Genomic DNA, 25,478 nt, shown 5'->3' with positions numbered 1-25,478 from the left:
AGGCCTGTACAGGGGAGAAGTATGCTCTCATAATAATTCTAAATTGAATCTCCCTATGTCGTGCACTGGTCACTTTATATACTATCTCCTTCAGAGCCTGGGCTATATCTCCGCTTCGAACCTCCACTCTCATATCCGCAGACCACCTCCGAGCAACCTCCTCATATCCACGGGGCGGGAAAATCATTCTCAGCTGTTTATAAAGTATTGAGATTGAGGTCTGTTCTCTACCTTGTGGCAGAAATAAATTCACCAATAAGTCATACATCCCTCTCTCGCATCCAGCAGAATTTAGCTGCTTAATGTAACTATGTAATTGATAATAATCATACCATGTCACATTCTCAGCTCCCACTATATTCTCTAAGGCCTCTCTAGATATAATCTTCCCCGAATCCTGCATAACATCGGCCACTAATACTATCCCTTCCCGTGCCCATTTTCTGAATCTCGGTTGTGTATTCCCAGGATCAAAGGCACTATTCCCCACCAGAGGAAGCAGATCTGTATAATGTGGATTCTTATTTAATCCCTTTAAAATATATCGCCATACCCGTCGCATTGGTTGTAACAAGAGATGCTGACTCCATCCCTTAGGTATCCACTTTCCTTGAACATGCATCATATAGTAGGGGTGATAAGGCTCAAACAGCACACACTCCGTACTCCACGCCGTATGTTCCTCTGAATCTAATATCCAGTCCGCTAAATGTCTGGTCAAACATGCCCAATTATATTGTTGGATATCAGGCATCCCTAAGCCTCCCTCTTTCCTACTCCCATACATATATTCCAGTTTAACTTTGGCCTTCTTTCCACCCCAGCAGAATCTAGTCACCATTCTCCTAAGTTTCTTTACATCCTTGATCTGTAGCAATATTGGCAGCTGTCTTAAGACATATAGCCATCTCGGGAACAGCATCATGGCATACATACCAATTCGGCCACTCAGTGTTAACGGCAGTCCTTCCCATAGATCCAATTGATTCCTTGTATAGTTTAATAACTCATCAACGTTTCTTCTATATAATCTTCTCAAGTCCCCCGTTAATTTTATACCCAAGTATTTAAATTCCTGATCCGCCCACTTCAATGGAAATGATCCCTTCCACCTCTCCCTTACCATGCTGCTAGTGGGTAGTCCTTCTGATTTTTGAAAATTTAAACTAAAGCCCGAAAAAGCCCCGTATTCTGCAAATACTTCCATCAGCACCGGCAACGTTTCCTCCGGTCTCGCCAAATGGACTAAAATGTCATCAGCAAACGCCGCAACTTTAAATTCTTGGTGTCCCAATTTAATCCCCTCTATCTCCACATTCCCCAGAATTTCTCTAATCAGGGGATCCAATGTAATGGCAAATAATAAGGGGGACAGAGGACAACCCTGTCTAGTTCCCCGATTTATTGGGAAACATCGTGAATAAGTACCATTAACCAACACCCTTGCTGTCGGGTTCTTATACAGAATGGATATCGCTTGTGTAAAAAATCCCTCAAAGCCATATGCCCTGAGCGATGCGAATAAAAACTCCCATTCAACCCGATCGAACGCCTTTTCGGCGTCGAAGCTGATCAAGAGGGATTCCCCTCCTTCTCTTCGCACTCTCTCCATCGTGGCCAATATCAACCTAATATTCTTCCCACTCTGTCTTCCCTGTATAAATCCCACCTGCGGGGGCGCCACTATATGTGTCAGCACTGTTGCCAGTCTAGCAGCCAAGATCTGAGCCAATAGTTTAGCTTCATAGCTAATAAGTGATATAGGCCTATAGGATTCTGGTAAGATCACATTTCTTCCTGGTTTCAAAAAAACCATAATATCCGCTAGACATAAGGATTGCGGTAATTCCCCCAATTCCACCGACTTGTTAAAGGCATCTGCCAGTGGATCTCCTATATCTTGCATTAAGATCTTATACAGTTCTGCCCTGAACCCATCTGGCCCCGCAGCTTTATGTAATGCACTGCCTCTAATTTCTCTCAGGACCTCTTCTACTTCTATTGGCTTGTTTAGCTCTTCTTGCTGCTGCACTGTTATCTTCGGCAGTTTAACATTCTCAAGATAAATATCTGGATCCAAATCCTCCTTTTCATTCTTAGTGTACAACTTAGCATAATAGTCATGAAATACATCTAGTATCTCTGCATCAGTATGTACCAATCCCCCTTCCTGTGTCCGAATGGCTAGCACTCTCCTCTGTCCCTTCCCCCTTTTTACTAATCCTGCCATCATCCTCCCTGTCTTATTACCAAACTTATACAATTGGTATCTGTAATACTCTGCTGATTTATTAGCACGCTGATGTAATAGCTCATTCAGAGATGTCTGCGTGGCTAATAATTGCTCACGAAGGTGGTCCGCGGATTGCTGTCCGTAAGCTCTCCTCAACCGTATCAGGCTATCTCCTAATCTTATGATCTCTTTATCTCTTCGTCTCTTTTTTCTGATGCTATACGCTATTATCTCTCCCCTTAGGACAGCCTTTCCAGCTTCCCAAAACAATATCGGGGTATGCCTGTGAGATGCGTTGTGTAATGAATATTCTTTCCACTTTGCTCTGATATAAGTCCAAAACTCCGAATCCTTATATAGATCCATAGGGAATGCCCACCTATACTGTCTATTATGTGAGGTATTATCTTGAAATTTGATATATATAGCCGCATGATCTGATATAATCGTAGGATCAATATCGGCCTCCGCTATATGTGTGAAGCTCTCTTCATCTATCAATAGATAATCAATCCTTGATTGAGTGTGATGGGCTCTTGAGTAGTGTGTATAGTCTTTAGTATTTGGATGCAATACCCTCCACACATCAACCACTCCCAATGTTTCACATAGCAGTTTTATGCCTTTACCGGCCCCCACCATCGTGCTTGCTGTCCCGTGTGATCTATCCAACATTGTGTCCGCCACCACATTAAAATCCCCTCCTATTATCTTATTTTTGACGTTGAAGTGTTGTATCTTACTAATGATTAAATGGTAAAATTTCTTACAATACACATTGGGAGCATATATATTACTAATGAGACATATATTGCCATTCACTTTTACCTGTGCTATTATATACCTCCCTTCAGGATCAACACACACCTGTTCCACCTCCACCTGTAGAGCTTTATGAAATAAAATAACAACGCCCGCTTTTTTCCCTACTGCCGGGGCCTCCAATATGGTCCCCACCCACCAAGTTCTCAGCTTCTCATGCTCCTGCTTTGATAAATGTGTTTCCTGAAGGAGCGCCACATCTGCCCTTTTCTTTTTAAGACTATGAAGGATTTTCTTTCTTTTAATGGGGGAGGAAATTCCCCCCACATTCCAGGAGTATACTTTAAGGCCCATCAACCTCCGTCATCTCTTACATGTCCCCGCTCATGCCTCTTATCCAAAAGCAGGTAGACATGGTGTCCCAGCAGCACCACCCCCACCACTCTGTGTCGCAGCCATTCAACGTTCCACTCACTCACATATCTCCATCTATCATTTTTTGGTAATCGTTCCCCTACTTCCCGCCCTCTAATCCCTCCCCCCTCCCTCCCATATGTATCCTGTCTATTCCCTATTCCCCTATCCTTCCCCCCTAGCCCTCCTGTTCCCAGAACTAGTCACGCTATAACACCTGCACTCACCCACCAACATATCACACATCCCCCCCTCCCTCCTGATTCTTCCCCCAGCTTCCCCAACTTCCCCAACATACAAAACTTTATGTGTTATATCTCTAGCATCATATCTTAATTGTCTCACACTTCCATTCCTGTGTAACTCCTCCGGTGGCCAATGTTACTTAGTTCTTATATGATCAGACCCTGTAGACTTCTGACTTCTACTTCATTTCCAAGAGCCCCAAAGCAGTTTATTTAGCTCTGCCATGTCGTCATCTCCTGCAGTCAAATGGCGTCGAGATGTGCTAGGTACATCCAGAACACTGTCTTGGGCGCACTCCAAAAACACCCGCACTCCCGAAATATATCTGTCCAATCTATCAAGAGTCCATCAGTCATGTTCTCAATCCAAAAGGTCAGGTCAATATTCTCCCAATCTGCTTTCCACTATAAAGCTATAATATAATCTCCAGCGTCCTCTTTTATGCCGCTGTTCCATCCTGCACATTACCTCTGCTTCATTTAAGCTCTCCATGTTGTTGTATATATTCTTTAGCTGCCTCCACCTGTTCAAAAAATTGAGTTACACCATTTATGGTGAGTCTGAGCTTGGCAGGGTATAGGAGTGCAAATTTTATCTTCTTGTTATATAACTCCGTGCATAATGGCGCGAAGGATTTCCTCTTCAATTGCACCTGATGTGAATAATCTTGGAAGCAAAGGATTTTTCTCCCTTCATAGGTAAGTGCTTGCCCACCTCGAAGCGCATCCAATATGTATTGTTTATGCCTGAAATTAAGAGTCTTTAGGATCACCACTCTTGGTCTGTTCCCTGACTGCCTCGTGGTCCCCACCCGATGGGCTCGCTCCACACAGAATTGTGATACTTTATCCTCTATATGTAAAGTCTTTGGCAGCCATCCTTCCAAGAAGTTGGGCAGATCCCTATCCAATAAGGATTCTGGTAGTCCAATCAGGCGCAGGTTATTGCGCCTGCTGCGATTCTCCAAATCATCCAATTTAACCTCCAGATCCTGCACTTTCTTTTCCAGTTCTTTGTTTAACTCCTTCTGTGCCTCCACGCTCTCCTCTACCTCTGATATGCGCTGCAGGCCTTCATCCAACTCTAAGCTCATGCTATCAATACGTTCATGAGCCTCCTCTGTGCGATCGTAAAGTTGTTGAAGCTTCTTGTCCAGCGCTGTCTCAACCGCTGCAGTTACCTCCGCGGTAATTTCTGCTAACCACGCGGATCCCACAGCTAGCTCTCCGATCTCACGCTGGTCGGCCATCTTGGCATCGGCCGGCTTAGTCTTGTCTCTCTCTCTGCGAACTGTTTTCGCCGCCATGCCGTGCCTCTGCGCCGTTTTATCGATCGCTATCGATTTCCGCTTCTTTCATACACCAGACAGCGCCGTTTCTCTCCTCGGGACCGTCGAATTTGCTGATTTTTGGGCGAATGTGCGCGGAGCCTAGCTATCCAGCGTCAGCCCTGCATCATGGCGTCACGTGACCCCCCATTAAATAGTTTTAATATGTATGTCATTTTAATGCTGTACATATAATGGCACCTAAGTTTTTATGTTATGACATCAAGGCTTTTAACTATTTGTTCCCCTAATCAACACACGTGTGCTTTATATTTCTTCGTTATTTTTTGCTCAATTCTATGTGTGTTTTTGCATGATGTTTTTTGCTTTTGAAATACATCTATTGCATCGCCATTTCACATATAGTATGTTTTTAGCTTGTATTTGTGTGTATTCCTTAAAACTTCTTCGACCATATTGATACACATAAATTTTCAAAATTTATAAGTTTATTTAATTTACAAACTTATTGTTTTACATTTTTTTGCGTGTATTATACTTTGTCTTTTCCACTTTTTTATATAAATGTATGTTTTTATAGACTCCTGATGCAGGCCTGACGGCCGAAACACGACGTTGTGTCGAGTCTTCAAATTATTAATAAAACTGTTCATTATCAAACATCCTCCAGTTTCTGGTATCCTTGGTCGCTCTCTCACTTCTTTTACACTATTGTTTTTACCGTGGGGCGTTTGAGTTCTCCGCTTTCCTGGTGGATTTCCTCTCCCACTAGCTGACTCTGCATTTATAGTGGACAGCATTGAGACACAGATTGAACAAGTTTGAATAGGGACCATGAAAACCACCTAGGATCACTAACTTAACCATAGCCATAAAAGACATCTTGATCTAAACTAGCAGCAGTTATTACAGAGATGAAGAAAGGTATGATGAATAACTGTGTCAAGCTGTACTGTTGTTACTTTTAAATGGAATTGCAGGATCTCAGATTAAAGATAAATATAAACTATGGTGGAGATAGCAAAACATAAGAAGAAACTTTAAAGAGAGCTATAATGTGAATGTTTGGGCTCAGATAGAATGACCCACAATATACACGTGGGACTATAATCGAAATAGTTGACTTTGCTACCAGCACAGGAACCTTGGATTACAAATGAAGCTGCAACATGGCAGCAGCGAGAAACAGATGGAATAACATTGGTTTGGGCCTGTGGAAACCATATAAGTTTATGAAGATGATCACCATAGACTTACTGAGCTAATCTAATAGTAGATAATACAGAGACGAAGAGAGGAATGTTGAGTATTCATATAACACGGTATTGATGTTCATGTTAAATTGCACTGAGTTGTTAAAGATTGAAATCTGTTACTCATCATTATAGGGGACATAAAACATATAAGAGACCCATCATTGAGTTAATACACAGAGGGAAGCAATAACAAAGTCACATAAAACAGGGGATTAACGGTATAAGGGTAGGAACTACAGGGAATGGCTAGAAGAGTATAAGGAGGGGAGGGGAAATAAAGATGATTAGAGGATGACGAATATATTAAATACAAATTAGAACAGAAAAAAAGGGAGAGGCGTTGATAGTGACCTGATTCCAATAGGAATAGAAAGGGATAGTAGGGGGGGAGAGGGGATTCACAGGGAGAGGGGAGGAACAGGGGAGGGGAAGAGGGAGGGGGGTTATAAGAGAATTTACCAGAAAACACAAATGATATCTGAAAAGAGGGATAGATTGCTCGCTCGAATGTCAAGAACAGAGGGGGAGGGGCTGGAGGCTGGGCTGGCTCCTCTCGGGCACCAAGATCACACAAAAATATGGAAATGGATGGGCAAAAACAGACGCACTAATTAAGGTTGTGACATGGAACGTGGGAGGTATCCCTTCGCCCATAAAAAGATCAAAAATCTTAAGACACCTCCAACGGCTTAGAGCTGACATAGCCTTTTTACAAGAGACACATTTATCTGAAGAAGAACATGCTAAGCTGAATAAATGGTGGGTGGGGGAATGTGTGTCAACAGCAGCGATAGGGCGAAAAAGGGGTGTGGCAATTCTCATTAGAAAAGGTATAGCAAGCCATATTCATAAGATAATCCAGGACCCAGAGGGACGATATGTGTTAGCTATTGTCACAATTAATAGACAAAAACTCTTACTGGGCAGTGTATATGCTCCAAATGTCTTAGATCTTAAACTCTACAAGAAACTTGTGGCAAAAATAGTACACTTAGAATCAATACCATAATATTGGGAGGAGACTTTAATATGACCTGGGACCCACAATTAGATCGCTCGCACCCTTCGGCAACAACCCACCGGACACAAACTAGAGGGTTACCTAAATTCTGCACCACACTAGATCTCATAGATATATGGAGGACATTGCATCCTGGGATTAGAGAGTATACACATATGTCGAGGGCCCATGGCACCTCTTCCAGGATTGATTATCTACTAGCATCAAGCACACTATTTCCCACAGTTAGAGACGCAGACATAGGACCGTGCGTAATCTCGGATCATGCGACGGTACATATGAATTGGGTGGGGGGGTCGGAAGAAGAGAAGTTTCGGGGGTGGACGTTCCCAACGTATCTAGTAAATAATGTGAAATTTCGAGAACATTTACAAACGAAATGGGCTGAGTACAAACATTTTAATGAGGAAACAGCATCAACCTCAACTAACTTTTGGGAAGCCGCAAAGGTGGTCTTGCGGGGAGAAATTATCAGTTTCACTACCCAATATAAACGTGCAAGAGATAGGGAAATTTTGCGACTTGAGAAACAATTGCGAGAAGTGAATAGACACTATGGCTTAAATCCTTGTCCTTGACTTAGACAGGAGGTGCTGGAGATACAGGCGGCTCTCAACTCCTTACTTCATGACAGGGAAGTGAAATCCCAAACATATTATCGATTTCAATTATATAAATTTGGGAATAAGGGAGGGAAATTTTTGGCAAGAATCATTGCCCCTAGATACGCTTCCAGAAATATCACTAGTTTAAAAACACAAGAGGGGAATTTGATACATTCTAATAAAGAAATCAGACAGGCATTTAAAACATATTATCAACACTTATACAGCTCCACAGAACAGGAAGGATTATCAGGCAAGCAATATCTTCAAAACCTTACGATCCCAAAGATAAACGAGCACGACCGCAATTTATTGAATGAGGAGATTAGTGAGGATGAGATCACATGGGCTATAGGACACAGTAAGAAGGGCAAAGCGCCAGGTCCCGATGGATACAAAGCAGACTTCTACAAATTAGTGGGAGAGTCGATTGTACCTACATTAACTAAAGTGTTTAATGAATGGATATCAAATGGTACACTACCTGAGCATTTAAATCTAGCACGTATAATTGTGTTTCCAAAGCCTAATCGAGATGCGCAACTAGTAACGTCGTATCGACCTATATCGCTTATTAACCATGAAGCAAAAATATTCGCAAAAATTTTAGCAAATAGACTAGGCCGTGTTCTACCAAAAATAATTCATGAAGCTCAAGTTGGCTTTGTGCAGGGCAGGTCGGTTGCCAAGAACATCCGACGAATCTTGACATCATTGGAATATCTAGGGCACACTAATGAACAAGCTTTAATGATTAGTTTTGACGCTGAAAAGGCGTTTGACAGAGTGGAATGGTCTTTCTTATATGAGGTGATGGAGGGGTATGGTATACAAGGCGAGTTTGTACAGGCGATTAGAGCTCTGTACGCAGCCCCTCGAGCGCAAGTAATGGTTAATGGGAACCTATCTGAGGAAATTCATATAGGCAGGGGAACGAGACAAGGTTGCCCGTTATCGCCCTTACTTTTTGCATTATATTTGGACCCTCTAATTAGGGATATTCGGGATTGCCCAGCGGTGCCTGGAGTAGACATACAACATCAGATGTTCAAATTGGCTGCATTTGCTAATCATTTTAAAGAACCCAAAAGAAGCGCTGGGTAATGTATTAGAAATTTTTAGTGAATTCGGAGATTACTCGGGATTCACGCTAAATCTTGACAAATCGGATGCCCATAGTTTATGGCCCATAGATTTCCCGTTAAAATGGGCAACTAAATGTTTTAAATATTTGGGCATCTTGCTTCCGGTAAATACAAGAGACCTATATGTTTTAAATGTTAGCAGACCATGCACCAGTTAGATTCCTGGCACAACCTTACGATATCTTTGGCAGGGAGGATATGTTTAGCGAGGATGGTAATAATGCCGAGGTGGCTGTATGTTTTACAGGTTTTACCACTAAGACTCAAGCAAACTGACATAAAATGCTTTTATAAAATCCTGATGAAATTCTGTTGGGCGGGGAAAAGGGCCAAACTTCAACAGAAATTCCTACTAGGCGGGTGGAGACAAGGGGGAATGGGGATTCCAAATATTAAATACTACAATATGGCTTGCTTGCTACGACAGGTTAGAGATTGGTTATTGAACACATCAGCTCATACACCACTTGAGTATGAGACAGCGTACTTTGCCCCATATAATTATATAGCGCTATTACATACTCAGAATAAAATACTCCCCCATAGATTTAAACATAGTGTATTGCTACAGCCCATCAGGGAAGCATGGAGATATATAGGGAAACTCCTGGGGGGGAGACCCATCTATCACTGAGCTACTAACTATTCGGGGCAACCCGATGTTTATGCCGGGGATGGAGAATCAAACCTTTGTCACATGGGAAAGAAATGGCATAGTAACCATGAAAGATATACTGGGGGCTGACGGGCATATCAAAGCGGTAACACAAATGCAAATTGCTGCACAATGTAGGGACCATTTTGCGCATTGCCAACTCACACATTATGTGCACACACTAAATACAGAAGAGATTAGGAAGCAATTAGGTAAGAAAGTAAGAACATTCTTTGAAGAAATAGCTGAAGAGGTCCCATCGATCTCCAGCATACATTTGAAACTGTGGGGACTGATGCCTGGGAGAGAGGTTAGCCAACTCCGTCAGAAGTGGGAAACAGATATAGGCAGGGCATTGACAGAATGGAATATTGTAAAACAAATACAGGATATACCCAGAATAGTAGGAGGGGCAGGCCTTAGGGTATGTGCGTTTCGTATTCTACATAGGGCTTATTTTACCCAGACACAATACAACGATACTGGAGACAAATAGCTGTATTTCTGTCTACAATTGTGAAATGTAACATAGCATTGAATCCCTTGTGTTTAGTATTAGATAAACATGACGCCTATCCCAGATTAAACAAAGACAAAATAATGCTGTGTCACAAATTATGTCTCATCGCAAAAAAATGTATAATGCAGCACTGGACCTCCGCACACCCTCCGACCTTCTGGCATTGGCGGAACCAGGTACACCAATTGCTAACTTGGGAAGCGAGAGAGGCAAAAGGAACATACAAGCGAAAAATGCGCTTTCTAAAGATTTGGGGAGGTTATTTGGACGGGATGACTCAAAGGGAGAAGTCGAATTCTTAATACTTTGTAATATATAAATATATATATATATATATATATATATTTTTTTTTGGATGTCAATTGTGGTAATAGAAGACTTATCTATAGGTTAATAGGGGGGGAGGGGGGGTCTATTGACCAAGTTGTAATAGGGGGTATATCATATAGCTGAGATCAAAGGGTAACAAATGAAAAACATAGGCAGTGGAGGATGATAATATTTATTTTATTATGTAAATGATGTTATAAATATATATATTATTATTTTTTTGTTTTTGTCAACAATCTTACAATAGTATGTCAGTTTATCGGAAGGGAGGGTTGGGAAGGGAGGGAGGGGGGGAAGGGAAGGGGGGGGAAATTGTTATTACAAAATATTGTTGATGTTATACTTAACTGACTGAGATGTATATGTACTAAATTTGGTATATGTATAATGATTTGGCATTATGATAATATAATAAAAAAGTTGAAACAAACTAGCGAGCTGAAGACAGATAGGACAAGCTTTAAGTCTCCACATGCTTGGCCTTGAAACTAAAGCACCACAATTATTACAGAGAATAAAAGTCATCCTGATTTGTTGAAATGGGTATGAACATCGTTGGAGGGAGCTCCATCGCCGCCGGTGCGGGAGTCTTCCTCTCGACGCTCCCACCGTGGCCATTTTCCTATGGAGTCAAGGCGGGCACGGCTTTGGACAGAAGTTCATGAACTGGTGTCCGACACCGATGGTGAGGCCTCGTGGGAAGCAGAGGAAGACATCAGATATTTCTCAGATGAGGAGTCTGACGGTCTTCCTTCTGATCCCACTCCCTCTCCTGAAAGACAGCTTTTTCATCCCGAGAGTCTATCTTTCGCCGTCTTTGTCCGGGAAATGTCTACGGCCATTCCCTTCCCTTTGGTTACGGAGGATGAGCCAAGGGCTGAAATGTTTGAGCTTTCGGTCTATCCTTCACCACCTAAGGAATCGTCCACAGTACCCATGCATCATGTCCTCAAGAAGACACTGCTGGCGAACTGGGCGAAGCCGCTAACTAATCCCCACATTTCCAAGAAGATTGAATCCCAGTATTGGATCCATGGGGACCCGGAGTTGATGCGGACTCAGTTGCCTCACAACTCTGGTGTGGTGGATCTGGCCCTTAAGAAGGTCAAGAGTTCTAGAGAGTATGCTTCGGCGCCCCTGGGCAAAGATTCTAGGACCTTGGATTCTTTTGGGAGGAAGGCCTACCATTCTGCTATGCTGATTTCCAAAATTCAGTCCTACCAGCTCTACATGAGCATTCATATGCGGAATAATGTGCGGCAGTTGGCAGACTTGGTGGACAAGCTCCCCTCTGAGCAAGCCAAGCCTTTTCAGCAGCTGAAGGCGTGTCGTAAATTCCTGGCCAGGGGTGTTTACGATACTTTTGATGTCGTGTCCAGGGCCGCTGCTCAAGGTGTGGTGATGCGCAGACTCTCATGGCTGCGCGCTTCAGACCTGGAGAATAGACTCCAGCAGCAGATAGCGGACTCTCCTTGCCGAGGGGATAATATTTTTGTAGAAAAGGTCGAACAGGTGGTAGAACAGCTCCACCAGTGGGACACCGCTTTCGACAAATTCTCCCGCCGGACGCCTTCAGCATCTACCTCAACTGGTAGACGTTTTTATGGGGGATGGCGGACTGTTACCTATTCTTCTAAGCGTAGGTACAATCCTCCTTCTCGCCAGCCTGCTGCCCAGGCCAAACCCCAGCGCGCTCGTTCTCATCAACAGCGTGCGCCTCCATAGGCCCCTGCAGCTCCCCAGAAAAAGCAAGAGATGGGCTTTTGACTGGCTCCAGCAGAGCATTGCTGCAATCAAAGTGTCTGTGCCGGACGATCTACCGGTCGGGGGGAGGTTAAAATTTTTTCACCAAAGGTGGCCTCTCATAACCTCCGACCAGAGGGTTCTTCAAATAGTCCGGCTAGGATACTCCCTCAATTTGGTCACAAAGGCTCCAAATTGCCCACCAGGAGCTCAGTCCTTCAGCTTCCAGCACAAGCAGGAACTTGCAGGGGAACTCTCCACCCTTCTCAGCGCCAATGCGGTCGAGCCCGTGCCACTGGGGCAAGAAGGGCTGGGATTCTATTCCAGGTACTTCCTTGTGGAAAGAAAACAGGGGAGATGCGTCCCATCCTAGACTTAAGTGCCCTGAACAAATATCTGGTCCGAGAAAAGTTCAGGATGCTTTCCCTGGGCACCCTTCTTCCCATGATTCAGGAAAACGATGCTTACACTCATATCCTGATACTGCCAGCTCACAGACAGTATCTTCGATTCCATCTGGGAACACGGCACTTTCAGTATTGTGTGCTACCCTTTGGTCTCGCCTCCGCGCCCAAAGTGTTCACAAAATGCTTGGCGGTAGTGCAGCATCTCTACGCAGACTGGGAGTGCACGTGTTTCCTTACCTCGACGATTGGCTTGTGAAGAACACCTCCGAGGCAGGAGCTCTACAGTCCATGCAGATGACTATTCGACTCCTGGAGCTACTAGGGTTTGTGATAAATTATCCAAAGTCCCACCTTCTTCCAGTTCAAAAACTCGAATTCATAGGAGCTCTGCTGGATTCTCAGACAGCTCGTGCCTACCTTCAGGAACAGAGGGCCGACAATCTCCTGTCCCTCGTTTCATGGGTGCGGGCGTCTCAGCAGATCACAGCTCGGCAGATGTTGAGATTGCTTGGCCACATGGCCTCCACAGTTCATGTGACTCCCATGGCCCGTCTTCACAGGCGATCAGCTCAATGGACCCTAGCTTCCCAGTGGTACCAAGGTGCTGGGAGTCTACAGGATGTAGTCCAGCTGCCCACCAGTTTTCTTCAATCCCTGCAGTGGTGGACAATTCGATCCCATTTGACTCTGGGACATCCCTTCCAAATTCCTCATCCGCAAAAAGTGCTGACGATGGATGCATCCCTCCTGGGATGGGGAGCTCATGTCGATGGACTTCACACCCAAGGAAGTTGGTCCCTCCAGGAACAAGGTCTACAGATCAATCTCCTGGAGTAACGAGCGGTCTGGAACACTCTAAGGGCTTTCAGAGATCGGCTGTCCAACCAAATTATCCAAATTCAGACAGACAACCAGGTTGCCATGTATTACATCAACAAGAAGGGGGGCACCGGATCTCGCCCTCTGTGTCAGGAGGCCGTCAGAATGTGGCTTTGGGCTCGCCGATACGGCATGTGTCTTCAGGCTACATATCTGGCAGGCATAAACAACAGTCTGGCCGACAGGTTGAGCAGGATCATGCAACCTCACGAGTGGTCGCTCAATTCCAAAGTGGTCCACGAGATCTTCCAAGCGTGGGGCACCCCCTTGGTGGATCTCTTTGCTACCCGAGCCAACCACAAGGTCCCTCAGTTCTGTTCCAGACTTCAGGCCCACGGCAGACTAGCGTCAGATGCCTTTCTCCTGGATTGGGGGGAAGGCCTCCTGTATGCTTATCCTCCCATACCTTTGGTGGGGAAGACTTTGCTGAAACTCAGGCAAGACCGAGGCACGATGATTCTGATCGCTCCTTTCTGGCCACGTCAGATCTGGTTCCCTCTTCTTCTGGAGTTGTCCTCCGAAGAACCGTGGAGATTGGAGTGTTTTCCGACCCTCGTTACTCAGAACGAGGGGGCGCTTCTGCATCCCAACTTTCGGTCTCTGGCTCTCACGGCCTGGATGTTGAGAGAGTAGATTTTGCCTCCTTGGGTGTCTCTGAGGGTGTCTCCCGGGTCTTGCTTGCTTCCAGGAAAGATTCCACTAAAAAGAGTTACTTCTTTCTATGGCGGAGTTTTGCCGTCTGGTGTGACAGCAAGGTCCTAGATCCTCGCTCTTGTCCTACACAGACCCTGCTTGAATACCTTCTGCACTTGTCTGAGTCTGGTCTTAAGACCAACTCTGTAAGAGTTCATCTTAGTGTGATTAGTGCATACCATTACCGTGTGGAAGGTAAGCCGATTTTGGGACAGCCTTTAGTTGTTCGCTTTATGAGAGGTTTGCTTTTGACAAAGCCCCCCTTCAAACCTCCTACAGTGTCATGGAATCTCAATGTCGTTCTCACCCAACTGATGAAACCTCCTTTCGAGCCACTGAATTCATGCCATCTGAAGTACTTGACCTGGAAGGTCATTTTCTTGGTGGCAGTTACTTCAGCTCGCAGAGTCAGTGAGCTTCAAGCCTTGGTAGCTCATGCTCCTTATACCAAATTTCATCATAATAGAGTAGTCCTCCGTACTCACCCTAGGTTCTTGCCGAAGGTGGTGTCGGAGCTCCATCTGAACCAGTCAATTGTCTTGCCAACATTCTTTCCCCGTCCTCATACCCGCCCTGCTGAACGCCAGCTGCACACATTGGACTGCAAATGAGCATTGGCCTTCTATCTGGAACAGACACAGCCCCACAGACAGTCCGCTCAAATGTTTGTTTCTTTTGATCCCAACAGAAGGGGAGTGGCTGCCGGGAAACGCACCATCTCTAATTGGCTAGCAGATTGCATCTCCTTCGCTTACACCCAGTCTGGGCTGACTCTTGAGGGTCATGTCACGGCTCATAGTGTTAGAGCCATGGCAGCGTCAGTGGCCCACTTGAAGTCAGTCACTATCCAAGAGATTTGCAAGGCTGCGACGTGGTCATCTGTCCACACATTCACATCGCATTACTGCCTACAGCAGGATACCCGACGCGACAGTCGGTTCGGGCAGACGGTGCTGCAGAATCTGTTCGGGGTTTAGAATCCAACTCCACCCCCCTAGGCCCATTTTTATTCTGTTCCAGGCTGCACTCTCAGTTAGTTGAATAAGTTAGGTCAATCTCAGTTATGTCCTCGCCGTTGCGAGGCCCAACTGGCCAATGTTTGTTGTTTTGAGTGAGCCTGGGGGCTATGGATACCCCATTCGTGAGAACAAGCAGCCTGCTTGTCCTTGGAGAAAGCGAAAGCTACATACCTGTAGACGGTATTCTCTGAGGACAGCAGGCTGATTGTTCTCACCAACCCGCCTGCCTCCCCTTTGGAGTTGTGTCTTCCCTTGTCTATGTCTTTGCTGTGTACTGGACTGACAAACACGAGCGCGTTCGGGCAGGAAGATGGTCTCGCGTGCGCACGCGAGGGCTAGCAAACGCTGTTGGCTAGTGACGATCTCCGATCGGAGGGGCTGACATGAACGTCACCCATTCGTGAGAACACTCAGCCTGCTGTCCTCGGAGAATACCTTCTACATGTATGTAGCTTTCGCTTTTCAGAAGGCGTTTGACAAAGTACCTCATGAAAGACTCCAGAGGAAATTGGAGAGTCATGGAATAGGCTTTTGACTCCTAATGTGTCACTTGCTCGTAACCTTTATCTTGTCTTCCTGTCTTCAATAGTCCCTTTCCCTATGTATCCTTCTGTGTGTCCTACCCTTATCCTTATTGGTCCTGTCTGTCTGTCTGTCCTGATTTAGATTGTAAGCTCTTTTGAGCAGGGACTGTCTTTTCTTCATGTTCAATTGTGAAGCGCTGCGTAAGACTGGTAGCGCTAGAGAAATGATTTATAGTAGTAGTAGTGTTCTATTGTGGATTAAAAACTGGTTAAAAGATAGAAAACAGAAAGTAGGGTTAAATGGTCAGTATTCTCAATGGAGAAAGGTAGGGGTCTGTGCTGGGACCACTGCTTTTTAACATATTTATAAATGACCTAGAGATGTGAGGAACTAGTGAGGTAATTAAATTTGCTGATGACACAAAGTTATTCAAAGTCGTTAAATCACGGGAGGATTGTGAAAAATTACAAGAGGACCTTATGAGACTGGGAGACTAGGAGTCTAAATGGCAGATGACGTTTAATGTGAGCAAGTGCAAAGTGATGCATGTGGGAAAGAGGAACCCAAACTATAGCTACATCATGCAAGGTTCCACGTTAGGAGTAACAGACCAAGAAAGGGATCTAGGTGTCGTCGTTGATGATACGTTGAAACCTTCTGCTCAGTGTGCTGCTGCGGCTAAGAAAGCAAATAGAATGTTGGGTGTTATTAGGAAAGGAATGGAAAACAAAAATGAGGATGTTATAATGCCTTTGTATCGCTCTATGGTGCGACCGCAACTTGAATATTGTGTTCAATTCTGGTCGCTGCACCTCAAAAAAGATATAGTGGAATTAGAAAAGGTGCAGAGAAGGGCGATGAAAATGATAAAGGGGATGGGACGATGTCCCTATGAGGAAAGGCTAAAGTGGCTAGGGCTCTTCAGCTTGGAGAAAAGGCAGCTGAGGGGAGATATGACAGAGGTCTATAAAATAATGAGTGGAGTTGAATGGGTAGATGTGAAGCGACTGTTTATGCTTTCCAAAAATACTAGGACTAGGGGGCATGTGATGAAGCTACAATGCAGTAAATTTAAAACGAATCTGAGAAAATGTTTCTTCACTCAACGTGTAAATAAACTCTGGAATTCGTTGCCAGAGAATGAGGTAAAGGTGGTTAGCTTAACGGAGTTTAAAAAAGGTTTGGATGGCTTCCTAAAGGAAAAGTCCATAGACCATTATTAAATGGAGTAGGGGAAAATCCACTATTTCTGGGATAAGCAGTATAAAATGTTTTGTACTTTTTTGGGATCTTGCCAGGTATTTGTGACCTGGATTGGCTACTGTTGGAAATAGGATGCTAGGCTTGATGGACATAAGTACATAAGTAATGCCATACTGGGAAAAGACCAAGGGTCCATCGAGCCCAGCATCCTGTCCACGACAGCGGCCAATCCAGGCCAAGGGCACCTGGCAAGCTTCCCAAACGTACAAACATTCTATACATGTTATTCCTGGAATTTTGGATTTTTCCAAGTCCGTTTAGTAGCGGTTTATGGACTTGTCCTTTAGGAAACCGTCTAACCCCTTTTTAAACTCTGCTAAGCTAACCGCCTTCACCACGTTCTCCGGCAACGAATTCCAGAGTTTAATTACACGTTGGGTGAAGAAAAATTTTCTCCGATTTGTTTTAAATTTACTACACTGTAGTTTCATCGCATGCCCCCTAGTCCTAGTATTTTTAGAAAGCGTGAACAGACGCTTCACATCCACCTGTTCCACTCCACTCATTATTTTATATACCTCTATCATGTCTCCCCTCAGCCGTCTCTTCTCCAAGCTGTATAGCCCTAGCCTCCTTAGTCTTTCTTCATAGGGAAGTCGTCCCATCCCCGCTATCATTTTAGTCGCCCTTCGCTGCACCTTTTCCAATTCTACTATATCTTTCTTGAGATGCGGCGACCAGAATGGAACACAATACTCAAGGTGCGGTCGCACCATGAAGCGATACAACGGCATTATAACATCCTCACTTTCCCAGTATGGTAATAATGTACTTATGTATGAAGTAAGTTTACGTTTTTCTGAGACTGAAAACAGTGGTCTTTAAGACTATGAACTGCGAGTGCTTGGCTTAGGCTAATTGTCTATTGAACCAAATTTACTAGCAAAAGACCTTGAAACCTAGGCCTCAAAGAAAGAGAGAAAGAAAATGTCTGGAGCATAGCCAAAGAAGGATGTGTGTGGGCCAACATGATATGGTGTACCCATTGATAGGGCAGAGCTAGAGAAAGGAAAAAGTGTGTTGCTTGCCAATTATGTTCTCATGCCAAAGAATGAATTTGTATTCTAAAATTTTATTTCTTCGAACACACTTTGCTATGTTTTTTTATCTACATTTTTATGCACAGACTAAGGACACTTAGTTGGTGTTGTGCCTTCAGCCTTTTAACATGTTTCATTGTTTTGTCATTATGTATGCATATTTATTGTTTGCTTTTTGTTTATAGTGCATGTGACCCCTGACGCAGGTGGCTATCCGCCAAAACATGGTCCTGTGTTGGGTCCTTTTAATGTGAGGTGTTTTATCAATAAATATTTTACATCATTCACCAGCTGCTGGAGGTCTGTTTGGTCCACCTCTACAACTCTGTGTCCATATCTATTGATGAAATAGACAGAGCCTGAGAAAGAAAAAAGTGCTTGCCAATTATGTTATCATGCCAAAGAATGAATCTATATTCTGAAATTTGCTAATAAAAGTAACTCAGTTAAAGGAGAGATCAGAGACTTATCTGGCAAAGCTGCTGGATTTTGAAGCTGCGTGATAGTCTCTCCTGAAGCTGGCTTTAGTTTTAGCTGTAACCTGTGTTGTGTATTTATTTTCTCAAACACACCTTGGGGTCTGAAATCTAAAAAACGAGGTAAGGGCAAGGAGTCCCCCAGGTTCCATCAGCCATCATGATCAGGCACTGTCACAGCCTCCTTGGAGGAGGGGGGATTGAGGAATGGGAGGATATCCAATATTTCTGCCCTAGGTTCCATCTCTAACCAAAATGAGATGGCCTGAGTCATCTCCTGAACAAAGTCAATGAAAGAGAGCTCCTCTGGCTGGGATTTGCATCTCTCATGCAGGGAGGGATCTGATGGTAGGCCTGTGGACTTCTCCTCTGAGAAGACCTCTGGTTCCTCATGGGTGTGCTTTAACTCAGAGAAAAAATCTGTCAGTGATAGCCAAGCCTCTACCTGTATTGTATGACCAACTGCTTCGTTAGGCCTTCTGAGACAATGAGGACTCTCAGTGCATCGACAAAGCTGCCTCCCCTGAGGCACTGGAAATGGACACTGGTGCAGCCGACTGACTCTGAACATCTTTGAGGCTTCAGCGCCAAGGCATTTCTTTCAGGCAAAGCATGGGTCTCAAATATCTGCTGGATCATGTCTGTCCTCAACGCTAACAATGCTGAAGCTACAGCACTGCTTGGATTTCTGCATGAGATGCTTCTCATAGGCCACCATCAACAAAGGCATGGGAATCGCATTAGGAGTGAATACGTCCTCCTGAGTTACTTGGGGTGTTATCCAAACTGGGGTTTCAGTTCCATGAAGGTTGTCATCTTTTCTGATGCAAGAATAATAAATTGTCCTGGTGTTGAGGGTGCTTTGAGGATATCGGTGACCTCAGTCCCAAAGTGCTCTAAATATCACGCTTCGACAGTGCGTGGAGACATCTTGGCCTCTGGCCAATATCTTACATCACACTCCCTTAGTGCCAATGAAGGTAAGGATAAATCCTTTCACTTCTTCAGATGAAAATTGGACAATGAGTTCCCAGTGGGATCTACTCATGTTCAATGTCGAGGATGATCGACACACGCTCTATGTCCATGCAGCTTCTGGACTCACGGAGACTGATCTTCTTAAAGTTGATGGACTGATCTTTTCTTGTTTCTTTTCTACACCATGAATCCCTCTCTGACACTTGTGAACTAAGAATACAATGAGAGGTATCATGGTTGGGTCCCAGGCATTGCAGGCATCAACAATGAATATGACCCTTTTGCATAAGGAACACATTTATAAGTGGCTGGGGATCTAAGGCCTACAGGCAGCTTAAACTGAGCTAACACAGAAAAAGAAATAAAATTTTGAAATGGATGAACTTGTAATTCAACTCTGGAATTTGTTGCCAGAAAAGGTGGTTAGCGTAGCAGAGTTCAAAAAAGGTTTGGACGGCTTCCTAAAGGAAAAGTCCATAGACCATTATTAAATTGGACTTGGGGAAAATTAACTATTTCTGGGATAAGCAGCATAAAATGTTTTGTACTTTTTTGGGGATCTTGCCAGGTATTTGTCACCTGGATTGGCCACTGTTGGAAACAGGATGCTGGGCTTGATGGACCTTTGGTCTGTCCCAATATGGCAATACTTATGTACTTATCAAACAAATTAGTGAGTGGAGGAGTGGCCTAGTGGTTAGGGTGGTGGACTTTGGTCCTGGGGAACTGAGGAACTGAGTTTGATTCCCGGCACAGGCAGCTCCTTGTGACTCTGGGCAAGTCACTAAACCCTCCATTGCCTACCACATAGAGCCTGCCATTAGTGGGAAAGCGTGGGGTACAAATGTAAAAAAAATAAAATAAAAATAAATTAAGGAGTCTTGTACACCCAAAGTAAACTTGCGTGACAGTGACAAGACTTACATAAGAAGAAAGAAAAAAAGTTTGAGAGTTGAGGTGACTGTGACACACACACAAAAGGTCCAATCAGCTCTTTGGAAAAGAGAAGACAGAAGAGGTCCTGAATGACAGTGGCAGATGGGAAAGGGCATGCATGCATGGTAAGCCTACTCAAAAGCTTCCAGAAAATGTAGCTGGAGAATTGCTTCCCACACTAGGCTCCATCAGTGATGTCACTCATGACTGAGGATTCATTAGTCCTGTTTGGACAAAAAGGCTGCCCTCTTTTCATAGTGAAGGGGTCCGCCTCTCCCAAGACAGGCTGCCTCAAATTCACAGTTTGAGATCTTATTCTCAGGACAGAGGGAAGTTTAAAGTGATGCTATTTTAGAAAGTACAGATTAAGATTCCACAGCCAATCAGACTCTTCAGAACAACTTAGAATCTTTATGGGTGATGGTCCTTAAAGCTGACTTCTAGTCTTGATTCTGTGGGGAAAATTGTGCAGACAGAGCCCTGACATATTTTTAAGTTGAACCTTCCATTCATACCTGCCAGCACCTCATCATCTTCCAGCTTAGAGTACGGCAGTTCTCCCAGGGTGAAAACCTCCCACATGAACACTCCAAAGGACCACACATCTGACTTAGTAGAGAACTCATCTTCCAGAACAGCTTCTGGGGGCATCCAGCGTAGAGGGATCCATGCTTGATGGAAGTGATAGTACTCGCTAGGGAGCAACACACATATCATTAGTAAGTCAGATCTGGAGGCTTGCCCTTTTACCTTCCCCAAACTATCCATCCCATTCACCCCTCTCCCAAATATTTGAAAGGTATTAATCTGCAAATGAACCTTTTCCGGAGAGGGGAAGGCGGTAGAACGAGAGGACATGAAATGAGATTGAAGGGGGGCAGACTCAAGAAAAATGTCAGGAAGTATTTTTTCACAGAGAGAGTGGTGGATGCTTGGAATGCCCTCCCGCGGGAGGTGGTGGAGAGGAAAACAGTAACGGAATTGAAACATGCGTGGGATAAACATAAAGGAATCCTCCTCAGAAGGAAGGGATCCCCAGAAGCTTAGCTGGCGGTGGGAAGCAGGGCTGGTGGTTGGGAGGTGGGGATAGTGCTGGGCAGACTTATACGGTCTGTGGCCTGAAAAAGACAGGTACAAATCAAGGTAAGGTATACACAAAAAATGACACGTCAGTTTATCTTGTTGGGCAGACTGGGTGGACTGTGCAGGTCTTTTTCTGCTGTCATCTACTATGTTACTATGTAGATAAAGAGTATCTGGCTTTTCTGACCTTTTTCTTTCTGTTAAACATTTCTGAATTCAGATACCATTTTTCCCTCCACACTATTTCTTTTTTTTTTTTCCAAGATTTTTTTTATTGATTTTAGTACAATGTAAATAGTACATAACATTAACCAAAAGAAATAAAGATGCATTATGGAGATATATAATGGATTATAGTGTGCCAAGGAATTATATAATTATAGTTATAATAGTAATCTAAGATAAGTAGTTATCATTTATGTAGTTTCATTTGTAATGGAATCAAGATAGGAAGCAATTGGAGACCATACAGTATTTGTTTTAATTACTGATCCTGTGAATGTGGCGGAAGCCAATTCTAGCTTGTGGTACATTAGAACAGATTGCCACCAGAAATGTTCATTTAACACTGAAGAGGTTTCCCAATTATTTAGAATCATATACATTGTGCTATAGTAACTAATATGTCAAACAATTTGTAATTATTGGGAGAGAACGTGAATTCTGGAGAACAGGATTTCAAAATTATTAATGAGGAAGTTAGTGGAATATCTGAATCAAATATTTTACTAATGATGGTCCATATTGCTTTCCAAAATTTTTGAATATGAGGGCAATCAAATAACACGTGCAGTAATGTTCCACATGTTCCATTACAATGCCAGCATAGGTTTGTGGGGGTTAGACGTGCAGAGTGTATTTTTTCACGGAGAGAGTGGTGGATGCTTGGAATGCTCTCCCACAGGAGGTGGGGGACAGGAAAACGGTAACGGAATTCAAACATGCGTGGGATAAACATAAAGGAATCCTGTTCCGAGGGAATGGATCCTCAGAAGCTTAGCCGAGATTGGGTGGCAGAGCCAGTGGTGGGAGGGGGGGCTGGTTGGGAGGCGGGGATTGTGCTGGGCAGACTTATATGGTCTGTGCCAGAGCTGGTGGTTGGGAGGCAGGGATAGTGCTGGGCAGACTTCTACGGTCTGTGCCCTGAAAATGACAGATACAAATCAAGGTAAGGTATACACAAAATGTAGCACATATGAGTTTATCTTGTTGGGCAGACTGCATGGACTGTGCAGGTCTTTTTCTGCCATCATATGGTAAAATTATGTATCATACCTGATAATTTTCTTTCCATTAATCATAGCTGATCAATCCATAGACTGGTGGTTGTGTCCATCTACCAGCAGGTGGAGATAGAGAGCAATCCTTTTGCCTCCCTATATGTGGTCATGTGCTGCCGGAAACTCCTCAGTATGTCGATATCCAAGCTCCATCCGCAGGACTCAGCACTTAGAGAATTACACCCACAAAGGGACACTCTGCCCAGCTCACCACCGCCGAAACGGGGGAGGGGAATTAACCCAGCTCATCCCCACACAAGTGGGGGAGGGGAATCCGTCCAGCTCATCCCCGCGGAGCGGGGGAGGAACACCACCCCGCCGATGCGGGGGGGATCTGGCTTATCCTGCAACCGCAACCGCGGGAGGAGCTGACTGACCCTAACACCGCCGAAGCGGGAGGGGTACAAAGCTGCCCTACAGCCGCACGAAGCGGGAGGGAGCGCCGGCAGAATTTATGTCTCAATCCAGCCCCGTAAAACGGAGGGGAGAGGAATGCAGCAGCTCACTGTAACACAAACTCGTCTCAACTCTTGAAGAATCCAATTGAAAAAACTTGAACACGAAGTCCTCCTGAACAGGAACTGAAGACTAAACTTGAATCTGAAATGCAACCAGAATATAAACAGTACAGATATCTGGGAGGGGCTATGGATTGATCAGCTATGATTAATGGAAAGAAAATGATCAGGTATGATACATAATTTTACCTTCCATATCATCATGCTGATCAATCCATAGACTGGTGGGATGTACCGAAGCAGTACTCACCCAGGGCGGGACATAGAAATCCCTGACCGCAACACTGAAGCTCCAAACCGGGCCTCCGCCCGAGCAGCCACAGTCAAGCGGTAATGCCTGGAGAAGGTATGGGCCGATGCCCAAGTTGCCGCCTTGCAAATCTCTTCCAAGGAGACGGACCCGGCCTCTGCCATCGAGGCCGCCTGAGCTCTAGCGGAGTGAGCCTTCAGCTGGATAGGCGGCACCTTCCCCTCGGCCACATAAGCCGCTGCAATGGCTTCCTTGACCCATCTTGCCACTGTAGGCTTAGCAGCCTGCAGACCCTTACGAGGACCTGCAAACAGGACAAACAGATGATCCGATTTCCGGAAATCATTGGTCACTTCCAAGTATCTGATGATGACTCGTCTCACATCCAGATATTTGAGAGCAGAGTATTCCTCTGGGTAGTCCTCCCTACGAAAGGAAGGGAGACAGAGCTGCTGATTCACATGGAAGCGAGAAACAATCTTGGGCAGGAAGGAAGGCACAGTGCGAATAGTCACTCCTGCCTCAGTGAACTGCAGAAAAGGCTCTCGACATGAGAGTGCCTGGAGCTCGGAAACTCTTCTGGCTGAAGTGATAGCCACCAAAAAGACTGCTTTCAACGTCAGGTCTTTCAGAGATGCCCTCGACAAGGGTTCAAAAGGCGGCTTCTGCAAGGCTCTTAGCACCAGGTTGAGATTCCACGCAGGCACCACTGAGTGCAGAGGAGGGCGCAGGTGATTAACTCCCTTGAGAAAACGTACCACATCTGGCTGCGAAACCAGGGAAGCACCCTTCAGGCGGCCCCTGAAGCAAGACAGCTACCTGGACTTTAAGGGAACTGAGCGACAGGCCTTTCTCCAGACCTTCTTGCAGGAACGCCAGCACTGAAGAAATTGGAGCAGTGAAGGGAGAAAGTGAGCCTGCTTCACACCACGCTGCAAAGGTACGCCAAACCCTGGCGTAAGCAGTAGAAGTAGAGCGCTTCCTCGCTCTCAGCATAGTGGCGATGACCTTGTCTGAGAAGCCCTTCTTCCTCAGACGCTGCCGCTCAATAGCCAGGCCGTAAGACCAAAGGGGGAGGGATCCTCCATCACCACGGGACCCTGATGCAACAGGCCCTGCTCCACTGGCAGCCGCAGAGGGTCGTCCACGGAGAGCCTGATCAAGTCCGCATACCAGGGACGTCTGGGCCAGTCCGGACCCACCAGGATTATCCGGCCCGGATGCTTTGCCACCCGGTCTAGTACCCTGCTCAACATGGGCCAGGGCGGGAACACATAGAGAATCTCTTCTGTCGGCCACTGTTGGAGAAGAGCACCTACTCCCAGAGATCGAGGGTCCCGTCCTCTGCTGAAAAAGAGCGGCACTTGGCAATTGGCCGATGACGCCATCAGATCTAGGCTCGGCTGGCCCCAGCGCTTCGTGATGTCCAAGAACGCCTGAGCCGATAACTGCCACTCTCCGGGATCCAAGGTATGGCGACTGAGAAAGTCCGCCTTGACATTCATGACTCCGGCAATGAGGGCCGCTGACAGCTGCTCCAGGCTCGCTTCCGCCCACTGGCATAAATTCATGGCCTCCTTGGCTACAGGGGCGCTCTTGGTACCTCCCTGGCGGTTGACATAGGCCACAGCCGTGGCATTGTCCAACAGGACCCGTACTGGCTTCAACGCCAGTACCGGGAGGAACTCCAAAAGCGCCAACCGAATGGCTCTGAGTTCCAGGAGGTTGATAGACCACTTTGCCTCTGCAGGAGACCAGAGCCCCTGCGCTGTCCTTCCCAAGCAGTGGGCTCCCCAGCCCGTCAAAGAGGCATCCGTCGTGACGACAATCCACTCCGGGGTCACAAGAGGCATCCCTGCAGACGTCTGTCTTCAGCCACCAGCTCAGCGCCTTGCGCACTGCTGGGTCCAAGG

The 25,478-nt window shown here is 45.3% G+C and overlaps 1 protein-coding gene across 2 annotated transcripts in view; it reads right to left on the bottom strand.

Moving 5' to 3' along the window:
• The window catches only part of PTK7 (protein tyrosine kinase 7 (inactive)), a 370,128-nt gene that overhangs the window by 9,292 nt on the left and 335,358 nt on the right, over positions 1 to 25,478 (bottom strand). For both annotated transcript variants that reach the window (XM_030195698.1, XM_030195699.1), the window contains exon 19: positions 20,950 to 21,128. In XM_030195698.1, coding sequence (XP_030051558.1) covers positions 20,950 to 21,128 — 179 coding nt within the window. The remainder of the gene's footprint in view (positions 1 to 20,949; positions 21,129 to 25,478) is intronic.

Source organism: Microcaecilia unicolor, chromosome 3, assembly GCF_901765095.1.
Source record: "Microcaecilia unicolor chromosome 3, aMicUni1.1, whole genome shotgun sequence".
NCBI classification, from domain to species: Eukaryota; Metazoa; Chordata; class Amphibia; order Gymnophiona; family Siphonopidae; genus Microcaecilia; species Microcaecilia unicolor.
This window is presented reverse-complemented; position numbering and strand designations above follow the sequence as displayed.